At 66.6% G+C, this 11,215-nt stretch overlaps 1 protein-coding gene across 4 annotated transcripts; it reads right to left on the bottom strand.

The window, feature by feature from the left end:
- Positions 1-5,912: 5,912 nt before the first annotated feature.
- C1QTNF12 (C1q and TNF related 12) lies at positions 5,913-10,967 on the bottom strand. Of its 4 annotated transcripts, none has more exons than XM_027060782.2 (8): positions 10,429-10,967; positions 8,007-8,123; positions 7,814-7,925; positions 7,570-7,721; positions 6,975-7,158; positions 6,678-6,768; positions 6,454-6,532; positions 5,913-6,306 (listed from the first exon to the last, which is right to left on the bottom strand). In XM_027060782.2, exons 1-8 carry the CDS (start codon positions 10,591-10,593, stop codon positions 6,121-6,123), a joined length of 1,086 nt encoding a protein of 361 aa, XP_026916583.1. In that variant the 5' UTR covers positions 10,594-10,967; the 3' UTR covers positions 5,913-6,120. The 4 variants fall into 4 exon arrangements, with proteins under 4 accessions (XP_026916583.1, XP_026916584.1, XP_053061206.1 ...); XM_027060783.2 differs by having other exon boundaries at positions 5,916-6,263; positions 10,429-10,963; XM_053205231.1 differs by having other exon boundaries at positions 5,918-6,306; positions 6,975-7,083; positions 10,429-10,962.
- Positions 10,968-11,215: the final 248 nt, after the last annotated feature.

Below are 11,215 nucleotides of genomic sequence, written 5' to 3' on the forward strand. Positions count from 1 at the left end.
GCCCACCGCCCCGTGTGTCCTGGGGCCTGTATGCCCTGGGGACTGTCCTCTGCTGGGTGTCTCTGGAGCCCCTCCCCCCTCCCCCCCACAGACCCTGCGCCTCCCCCACTGTGGGGTCCCATTGCAGGTGGTGCGGTGGGTGGTGTGGCCTGACGAGCGGTGCGGGAGGGGCAGGGAGGAGAGGGGGAGGGGAGAGGGAAGACTGACAGTGTCAGGCCTCTGCTCCGGCTGCAGAGAAGGAGACTCGGAGTGGGGCCTCGGCAGGCATCCCATGGACCGAGCTCAGGCACGCTGCTCTGCCCGGGGCCTGGTCCAACGGGCATCACGGAGGCCGATGGCCATCGGTGCAGGGCGCCCACTCCCAGCTCCTGGCCTTCCCCTTGGCCCCCGAGGGGCCCAGAACAGGAAATGAGTGAAATCAGAGAAGATCAGCAGTTCTGCAAGCCTAGGGCAGGGCACCAGGGTCAGGGGAATGTGTTCTGGGAGGTCCCAGGGATGTGGGACCCCATTCTGGATGCCAGCCTCAGCTGCCCAAGTCAGAAGACTGGGCAGAGGCGTGGTCCCCAGTCTGAGCACCAGCAGGTGCCCAGGGGTGCCCATCCCGAGCCTGGGCATCCCGAGCCTGGGGTGGGGCTCCTGACAGGCTGCTCTCAGGAGACCCAGCCTCTGCAGAAGCTAATGGTGGGGTGGAGTGGCTTCTGCCCCTCCCCCGCCTTGACACAGACCTGAGGGCTACACCAGGGCCATCTTGGGAGTAGGGGGTGTGGGGGGGCCCAGGAAGTGATGAGGGTCAAGGTTCTCTGCAGAGGGGTCTCCACTTGAGCTTGGAGATGAAAGCTACCCCCAGGAAGGGAGCCCTGGCAGCTGGGGGGGGGGGGGGGGGGGCGTGGCAGCAGGAACTGGAATCCAAGGAGGTCTAGGCAGGGGTGGCAGTGGGGGAAGCTGCTTGGCCGGTCGCCGCCACTCAGCAGGATGGTCAGGGGCCCTCCCACACACACCTGTGGCCACCTGCCCAGGTGCCCCTGTCGCCCCTGGCCCCAGGTGCCTGCACTTCCTGTGCACATGGCCCCAGAGGCCCTTCTCCCAGCCAGCAGGGTTCACAGATGGCTGGGTGGCAGGGCCCGCCAAGCAGAGCTCAGCTGGTGGTGGCGCTCACAGGCCGGGGAGAAGCCAGGGCCACGGAGAACCCGGACCATGGACTAGCCCGTCTTCCAGAGTAAACACCACAGGCTGCAGCCAGCAGGACGGGAACCCCGTGAGGACCCTCACCTGCAGCCTGCCTCCCACGACCCAGGGCCTGGCCCAGCCCGGTGATCCAAGCCCTGCCCCCGACCTCCAGCGGTGTCCGAGGATCTCAAAGGCCCAACCCCCGAGGGGCCCGGCACCCTGACGCAGGCGCCCACTCGATCCTTCAAAGGAAGTGACAGATGGATGGCCAGAGCCAGGCTCAAGCCCGCGACAGGAGTCACCACATCAGGCCCTCTGAGCATATCTCCAGGCAGGCCCCCACCCTGTCCCTCTGGCCCCAGAGGAGGGATCAGACGACCCCACGACGAAGGTCCTGAAGTGCATCCTTGGGTCTGGCCCTGGTGCAGGCTGCTGTGAGGGCCCCCTGCGGATGGGCTTCTGGGGCCCGGAGGTGGGGGGGGGGGGGGCAGGGGGCAGGGATTCAGGGCTACGGCAGGGGGCCAGGAGGCAGGCGAGGGGCTGCAGGAAGGCCGAGCGACTGCTTCTGGAGACGCTTTACTTCACAACTGGAGTTTCGCTTGGCCCTCTGACACCTTTCCTGTTCACTCCTGCTCTCGCTGCCACCCCCTCACATACCCAGGTTCCAACAGAGCAGCCTGGAGGGGCCGCGAGTGCAGGTGGGGGTCCCTCCTACCCTCGAGGCCGCCCCGGGTGTGTGTGTGACCTGCCGGCTGTTACAAAACTGACATTATCAACCAGAGGAACCCATGAGTCACTGCCCCGGGGCAGGGGCTGCACCCCAAACTCCCCCGAACAAAGGCCTTTTGTCCCCAGGCACCACACCCCCGCCCCTAGGCCAGGCCCGCCTGTGCACACCATCAGACTCACAAGTGGGCAGACGTGCCGATGGCGGGAGCAGGCACGGGCTCGACATCCGGACGTGCTTCCCAGCCTTGCTTAACGTGGTTGCAGGGGCCGGGCTTGGGGAGACCCTGAGATGCTGAAGGCCTCAGCTCCTGGCTGACCCTGAGGCAGGGCCCTAAGGTCATGCGGAGCTCGGAGCCGCCTGAACTCAGAGCCCATCGAGTGCACCGTTCAAGCCCAGCCAGTGAGCAAGACCCCGGGGTGCAGTGCCCCACCCTGCTCCCCAGCAGAGGGCTGCCCGGCCTCGGATCTGAGGCCTCAGGTGAGACAAGGCGCACCCCCGCCCCCCTCCATCCCAGTGAGCTTCTGTCCCAGGACAGTGTGCTGCGAGCTTCTCCTTGGGGGTGGGGAAGCCCTCTCCCTTGCCCCCAGCACCCAGAGTCCCCAGCTGTCACAGAGAGTCCAGCTCGAGGACTGACAGCAGCACATCCCCACCCCGGGGTCCGGCGGCTTTGTGACCACGCGCACAGCCCCGCCAGCCGGCCTCCCTGATGCCCAGGACCGAGCACAGCCGTTCCCGAGCTCAGGGACTGGCTGGCCAGGGGCTCCAGCCACTGGGCCCCAGACACCTCCTGCCCTGTGTTTGCTCCCCAGGGGCCTGGTGATTCTAGCTCAGCACACAAGCCCCGGTCCCAGGGCAGAGACAGAGGAGACACAGAGACTCCACCCCACACACATCTCACACACAGCAGCACCGGGCAGCTCCACTGGCCCAGAGACACGATCGCAGCCACAAGGACAGCAAGTCAGCACGGGGAGCCCCGAGAGAAGCACGGACACTCCCGCCCAGACCCCCCCACACCCCAGGCCAACTCTCAGTCCCTGGCCCAGGCCGTAGGAGTCGGGACGTCCCGACGGGGTGTGAGAACCTCCCAGGTGTGCTTGGAGGACAAGCAGCCGCCCTTGGAACAGCCCTCCCACTCATCAGCCCCAGGTCCAACCCCGAGGGGGGGAAGTCACGCCCAAAGCTGGGCCCTGGCCACCAAGGGCCAGCCTGTCCTGGCTGTATCCTAAAGTCCACACTTCTTCCAGGGCCCAGGCTGGGGGGGAGGGTGCTCTTCTGGAAGCCTCACCCCTACCCTGTCCCATCCCACAGGCCTCTCAGAGGAGGACCACGGGAAGAGGGGACGGGCAGCCTTCTCGCTCATAGCCAGGACCCCCCCCATCCTGCCCCTCCAGCCTCCTGCCACGGACCGAGGTTGGGGCCTGGCTGCTAAGCTAGTAGGGGCTCCTGGCCCCCAAGAGGACTTTCCAGCTGTCCTGAGCCAGATGCCCACATTCCTGTCTGCCCTCAAACACAGCACATGGAGGGCACTGGAGGGGCAGGCCATGACCCAGCCCCGAGACACCCCACCCCCAGGGCCCCAAGGCCTACAACCAGGCCATGGACCCAAGACCAGGGATCTGGCAGCGGAGGGCTGGGGCGTGCCAGAGGAAGCATGCCCCCTCCCAGGGGGCCCTACCTAGCACAGCAGGGCCTAGAGCCCTCCCTGGCAAGCCCCAGGGTCAGATGGAGGTTCCGGGACTGAGCCCTAAAAGAGGTCAGTGAAGTCAGCCCATTACTTCCCGCTGCTCCTGGGCAGGGCTTGGGGTCAACAGTCAACCCGAGGCTCTCCAGAGCTGTGTGGCCCAGCCAGAGGCTCAGGCCACCCCAGAGCCCAGCTATGAAACCAGAAGAGACCAGGCCCAGGATAACGGCCCCATCTCCCAAGCTCTCCCACTCCCTGGAACCCTGCTCAGGCTGAGTATCACTGCAAGGACCCAGGGCCACTTAGAGGGCTCCAGACCCTTCCCAAGGCCCCAGGGAGCTTTTCAAACACCACAGTTCGGGCTGAAGAGAATACAGCAACAAGCTTCCACTGAAGTAGGTCCCAGAGTCAGCTACTTAAAAACCTTGATCTTTTCCATTCGACAGAACACTGCTTCCCTTTGTGTCTGTGAGGGCTGTACCTGGGAGCTCCTGAAGGCAGGAGAGATGAGAGAAAAGGATGCAGCTGGGCCCAGGGTATGCCTGTGGGAGCCTCGCCCTGCACTGGCCCCTTGCTCACACTGGGGGGCCAGCCTGTGTCCTTGGGGGCCTGTCTGAGCCTGGGGCCCGAACGCTGTGACCACCCCAGCTCACAGCGCTCGAAGCTGATTGGCGGTCACGACGGCCCACCCCGGCCCCCCATGCCTCTGCTCTCACATCCTCAGCCACGGAGGCTCAGCTGGAGACAGCACATTCCAGGGGACTGCAGCGAAGTGGCTAATGACCTCTGATTAGGGTGGCAGAGACAGGGGGAAAGACCAGACGGACCGGGAGGCAGGTGCAGTCAGGCGCCACAACCTGGCCCTGGCCCCCTGCCCCCGGTGGGCTCCAAGGGGCTGGCCTGGTTCGTCCTTGTCCTCGTGTCCCCACCTCTCATCTGTCATCCCGTCTGTCACTCTCTGCAGGCTCTGGGTCTCCATCTCTGTCATCGCCGCCCCCAGAGCAGCTCTGGGTATGTGAGACCTGCCCCCTCCCGGACCAGGCTGGGCGGGGGACTGGCTGGTGTGGAAGGACCTGCGGGAGAGCTCCTGGATGCAGTGAGGCCCCGGGCCCGGCTGAGTCTGGCTGGGTGCTGGCCACGATCCCTCAGTATCCCCTCCCACTGTGCCCTCGGCAGCCCCGTCAGCCCACAGGCTGTTACTCCTCTATAAACTGGTGCCCATGGCCAAGCCAAGCTTGGCCAGCCTGGTACGGGACCTCGGTCATGGGAAGTGGGGGACGGTGTGTCCTCCCAAGCCTCTGCCTCCCCTGTGTGCCCCTCCTCTCCCAGCCTCCTCACTGGAGACCCCAGGAAGGCACCCGCGCCCCACCCCCACAAGCTACCAGAGTATCCCCACTCAGACCAGGCCGGTGCCTGCAGCTGAAGCAGAGACACCCCCCACTCAGCCCCCCAGCCCCTGACGCCAGCCTGGGACGACCAGGGAGAGAGGTGGGGTGGGTCATCGGCCAAGCCCTGGGCTGCACGGGCTGGCGCCAGTCTGGCACCACTGCTCTCCCGCCTCATTACCCAGCAGGCTGCAGGGAGGGTCCCTCCCATGCTCCGCCCCCCCCCCACGCGCTGCCCCCCCCCCCACAGGGGTCAGGGTCCCCAGGGGGAGAAGCTGAACAATGGCCCTTGGGCTCCAACCTCTACCTGCCCCGTCCCTCCGTCTACAGGGTGAAAGAGGCCCTTCCCTGCTCAGCCTTGGAAATGGGGCTTCAGGCCCTGCTGCTGCGGACCCGAGCCCCACCTCCAGCCCCCAGGCTTCTGTGGAGGGGTCAGGGGCCTCACCTCAGCCCTCCAGGTGGGGCCGCCTGCCGAGGACCCGGGTGCCAACCAGAGATAGTATCTCAGCAGCTCTGCGGAGGCCCAGACATCCCAAGATCAATTTACATTCTTTGGTCTGGGTTTGCTGGAGCCAAGACGGGGTAGGGGTAGAGGGCCCCAAACCCACAGGACGGGCGGGCATGGCCTTGGCCGCCCCACCTGGGGTTTGCATCCACTTAACGTGGCAGCCACCAAGGAGAAGCGGGGAGTCAGCGAGGTGCCCTGCCAGCCTGGGCCTGGACCACCCTGGGCCCCGCCCTGCAAACGCAGGCGCACTCGGCACCCCAGCGTGGGCAGGAACGCCCTCTGGGCTCACGTGTGGGGTTTGGTGACCTGCACACGCACGTGCAATCTTGTGTGCAGCCCACACCCGTGGGCTCCCCGCACCTGCCCCACAGGACAAGGCCCTCCCAAGGGCTCCCCACCTTGCGCTCCGCACCCCAGACAGGCACAGCACGCGGCATCTGGCCACCATCTGACCAACTTCTGATGCTGAACGGGTCTGGGCCCCTGGCCCTTCACGTGTCCACAGACCGCTGCCTCCAAGGCTGGACATGAGGCCACACGTCCTTCCAGGGCCACACCTGCGCCCCCCCCCCCCCCCGCCCCATGACTACAAAGTGACCAGGTGACAGGGAGGGCTGAGAGCTCTTTATTGCTGTCACCACAGGTTTTACAGAGGACAGTGGGGGGTGGGTGGGGGGCCCTGTCTGGCCCTCACGTGCCCAGGAGCAGGCCAGAGAAGCTGGAGCCACTCTGGATCGTGAGGGCTGTCCCAGAGCCGTTGTCCACAAAGATGGAGGCGTACTGTCCGGCCTGCAGACATCCCACAGTGGATGTCACCACCCACGACGCCCGCCTGCCCGAGGGAGCGCGTGGAGGGATGAAGCTCAAGCCCCAGCACACAGCACCCACCCCAGGGGTCATCTGGCCGATGCTCCGGGCCTCGGATCCACCCCCCCCACCCCCCACCCCCCCCACCCCCGGTGCAGCCCCCTGGCCTCACCTGCAAGTGCAGCAGACCCTGGACTTGCATGGTGAAGACCCTGCCTCGGCTCTCCAGGCCCGAGATGGCCTCCAGGGACCTGGACAGGGCGCGCAGGACAGGGGTGAGGGCACAGCTGACTGCGGGGCCAGGACCCCACCCCCATACACAGTGCGGTCGACACTGGGGCACCACCCCCCGCGACCGCCCAGCATTCAGGGTGCCCCCTAGGAAGGCCCACTCACATGTGTCGATGACACAGGGACTCAATGCAGACGAGCGCCCGCACTGTGTCCCGAGCCCGCAGCCGTGCCCTGCCCTGCGGCTCCCTGTGGTCTGTGGAGACAGGGCCTGGCCTGCAACAGCCCTCAGGGAGGACGGAGCAGAGAGGGGCGGGGGGCTGGGACTGGGGGCCTTCAGGACGCACTGCCAGATGTAGCCCCGGGAGCGGCTGAGGGCTGGGGGAGGGTGGCCCTGAGTGAGACCCCCAGGGAGGTGGGGTTGTGGCAAAGGACCCGGGCCTGGGGGCCGGCCCCACTCACCCACGTGCAGGCTGGCAGAAAACTGGAAGATGGCGGTCACTGGGGCTGTGAACCGGCCCGAGGCCAGGCTCAAGCCGGACCCCCGCAGGAAGGCGCCCTGGGCAGTGGGCTGGAGGGATAGCAGGTGAACAGCCAGCTGCAGCGCCTGGGCCCTCATCTTGCACATCCAGCCTGGGGGAGGCGCCTGTGACCAACAGCCACCACCCCAAGCAGGCCCCAGGTGGGCAAGGTGGGGGGTGACCTACGCGTCTATGCCCCTCTGGGCCCCTGGGCACAGGCTCCGGGCCCCAAGGGATGGATGAACCCTCAAGAGCCCCCACCTGGAAAGGTATCCCTGCCTCCCGGCCACCTTGGATCCCACCCAGTCATGGCACACGAGACCTGCTGACCCTGACCTAGGTCACCTCCCCCTGCATGTATGTGCTGGGTGGCTGTCCCAGGCTGGCTGTGAGCACCGCCCCCACCCCCCCCCCCCAGTGGTGGGGAGCCCACCCAGCACCACGCACCCCGCTGGCCCGTGCTGGTACATGAGGAAGGCCTACAGCAGATGCCCCAAGAGGACCGGGGCCCCCCCCGAGCCCCCGAGCCCACTCACAGCCTGGAAGCCACGCAGCTCCAGCAGTGTCCTCTCGTCCACCACTGTAGGGCCCTTCAGTCCACAGTGGAAGGCCTCAGCCACCAGCCACCTGCCTGTCCCTTCAGGCAGCAAGGGGCTCAGCAGCCCCAAGAACCGGCGCTCAGTGGCCTCTGCGGGGGAAAAGGGTGAGGCAGCACCTCGGGGTCAGTGTGGGGTCACCCCCGGGGCCCCAGGCGGGAAGAGTCAGGGACAGGGGCCTCACCTTTCAGCATCTCCTGAAACTCTCGCAACAGGGCCTCCTGGTTGACTGCTGCACCGGGGGCGCCGGGGGGCCCAGGGGGCCCAGGAGGCCCTGGGGGGCCAGAGAGGCTTCGCTGCGGGGAGGCAGGAGAAAAGTGAGGGTCCTAGTTGGAGCCACAGCCACCCCTGCCCTGGGTTCAGACCCCGGGGCTCACCGACTTCTTGTCCCGGCCCCGGCACCGTCTCTTCGAGGCCCCATCATCTGGCCGCCGGACAAAGTTCAGCCATGTCATGTGGGCATCTGAGAACTCAGGCCCCAAGGCCTCAGGCGGCTGCAGGGCCAGGGAACAGGGCTAGTGTGCTGGCCACCGGGCCCTAATGAGTCCTGCCCTACTGCCCCCAGCGGACAGCAGGGAACCTCAGGGCCCAGGCCACCTTGGGCAGGACTCAGGGTACACACAAGAAAAGTGGCAACGGGGCACCGCGGGCCACCCCTGGGGACCCAGACCAGGATGAGACACAGGACAAGGGCTCGGGGCCTGATAGCCAGGCACCGTGGTCTGGGTTCTGTATTAGAGCGACCGTGTCCCCTCCCACTGGACCCTGTTCCCAAGCGGATGGGCACGCCTGTGTATACACAAGGCCAGCCCCCAAGTCCCAACAGAGGCCTGGCCCTGGCTGAGGCGGGCAGCAGTGAAGAGCAGCGAGTTCTCTGTGGGGCTTCTCGAGAGTCCCAGAGCCATGCGAAACCAGGGGGAGGACAGGCACAGGCCTTGCTTTGTGTTGGACATGAGTGTGTGAGCTGGTGGCCTTGGCCCCCCAGCCGGCCCTGCTGTTCAGGCTCTGACCCAGGCCACAGCTGGCCAGTCCACCTCACTGTTGGAGCGAGGTTTGGGAGAGAGCCACCACCACGGGGCTCGCAGAGGGGCTCGCAGAGTCCTGGCCGCTCTCTTCGGGCTGACCCAGGTAGGGCAAGCTGAGCAGTCCTGACCCGGGGTCCAGGCTGGCAGTCAGCCCTCAGTCCCTAGCATAGCAAGAGCCAGGCGCCCGGGACAGGTGCCGCCTCCTGACCTGGGAAAGCCAGGGCCTCCTCTCCATAGACCAGGCCAGGTCTCTATCCTGGGGGGGGATGGGAAGGGCAGGTAGGGTAGGGTACCTCCCACCCCTGGTCTGGGCCCCACCCAGAGAAGAGAAGGACGCCAAGAACTTCAGAATGTCCAGGAGCGCCTGGGGGGCTCAGTCGGTTGAGCGTCCGACTTGGGCTCAGGTCATGATCTCGCGGTTCGTGAATTCAAGCCCCGCGTCGGGCTCTGTGCTGACAGCTCGGAGCCTGGAGCCTGCTTCGGATGCTGTGTCTCCCTCTCTCTGTCCCTCCCCCACTCATGCTCTGTCTCTGTCTCTCAAAAATAAACAAACATTAAAAAGATTAAAAAAAAAAAAAAAAAAAAAAACTTTGGAATGTCCTGGTTCCTCGCATATCTGGTATCTGCCCGGTCCCCTGGCTGCCACCCACCCTGGCCACGCTTGAGGGACCCAGGAGCCCTGAGAGACCGGTACATCAGTGGCGTCTAGGGGCCAAGGGCTGCAGGAGCAGGGGACCAGTGCAAGATGAGCTCATCCCTAGCAAGAAGAGCAGGAGCTCCAGTGTCTGGGGAGGGCTGTCCGGGGCACGTGTCCCACGGCAGCCCCCCAACCCACGGAGACCACTCCTGGAATAGAGATTTTCCTGTTTGTCCCCAGGCTGACTCGTGCCACGCAGGGCAGGGAATGGCCACTAAGCACCTTCCCCTGGGTGACTGGCCGGAATCAGCCCCAGAAGCGGCGGGGAGCCCACTCTTCTCCGGCTCGGCCTGCCCGTCTGGCAAACGGGGCCCCGGGCTCCAACGGGCCGCGTGGGCTGAGAGCAGCCTGGCTGGCCGCCGCAGAGACGCCCTTGGGAGGCGGGAGGCCAGGATCAAAGGCGTGAGGGCTGGGGGGTGGGGGACCTGTCCCAGCAACGGCCTCTCCCTTCCCAGTCCCGCAGCCCCCAGGTGGGCAGCTGCACAAAGCCACCAGGCCTGCTGGAGTCAGCTCCGAGACCCCCTCTGGAGATACTAGGTGCAGGAGAGGTGGAGGACCAGGGCTGAGGTGGGTGCGGGGAACTTTTGTCTCAGAGAGGACCCAGGGCCAGACTGGGGCCAGAGGGACTGCAATAACCAGGAACACAGCCCGTGCCAGAGGCCGGAGAGGGTGCTGGCTGCGCAGTGAGCGATCAGGGTAAGGACCTCCAGGAAGCACAGGGTCCAGGCTAGCCTGTGCCTCTCCAGCCACTCAAGTTGTGGGGGACCTGGATTCCCAACGAGGAGTCTAGAACTCCTCCCCACCCACTCCTGAATTAGCAGTTACACCAAACGGCAGCACGTGGAACCCAGGGCTTCAAAGCGTTCACTGTAACCCCTCTGGGAAGTCCCTCTCCTCCCCCGCCCCTTCCCCTGGGCCAGGGGGGCCCCATGGATGCCCCAATAGCAGCCGCTGCAAATCGTGCCCAAAGTCCCACTTCGTGGGGACAGGATGGGGAGGGCTGCAGAGCCGGGGGCCCCCCTGAAGTCTACAAAGGGCGTGCACACCCGCACCCACGTGCAACCGGCCCGCATGTACCTTGGGGGAGCCTGGCAGCCCCTCGCTGTTGGACGCGGTGGCGGTGGGGTGCTCGGTGCGCTGGCCGGGCTGCCGTGGCCTCTTGGGCTCCCGCCGCGCCCCGATGCCCCCGAGGAGCACAAGCTGCAGCCAGAGGAGGGCTGCGGCAGCCCGGGCCCAGTGCATGGCGGCCGGCCCGCAGCTCCGGACCTCCGCAGCTCAGCGCTGCGGGTGGGGACAGCCCAGTGTGCTCATGGGGGCAGCAGCACAGCCGCACTCAGGGCCCCGGTGCGGGGACACGGCCCCAGGGGGCGCCCGGCTGCTGCCGGTGCATGTACACACAGGGTGAGCTGGAGCAGCGGCGGGGCGGGCACGACGACGGCAGACGCGCTCCTGCTCCCTTAGGCTGGGGCCGGCGCCCGCCTCCCCTCACGCGCGGCGCCCTGGCCGCCCGCGCCGCCCGCCAAATAAACCCTCCCCTCCTCCCCGAAGCTCCAAGGGGGAGGGCTCACACTCGGCTGGTCCGCCGCAGCCGGCGCCGCCGAGGGCTCCCAGGCCAGCCCGGGGGCGTGGATCCGCGCCTCCCGCAGGCGCTCTGAGCCTTTGGAAACAGCCCCACCCTTCCCCCCCCCTCCCCCCCCCCCCCGAGGGCCAACTCACCCTGGAAACTGTTAACACGAATTCACCCCACCCGCCTCCCAGCTCAGCTCCTGACACCTCACATCCAGCCCCTTCAGGGTGGTGGCCCAGGGTAGGGGAGCCCTCCATCAGGACCAACAGCCCCAACTGCCCTTCCTCCGTATGACCC

This window comes from Acinonyx jubatus, chromosome C1, assembly GCF_027475565.1.
Source record: "Acinonyx jubatus isolate Ajub_Pintada_27869175 chromosome C1, VMU_Ajub_asm_v1.0, whole genome shotgun sequence".
Lineage (NCBI taxonomy): Eukaryota > Metazoa > Chordata > Mammalia > Carnivora > Felidae > Acinonyx > Acinonyx jubatus.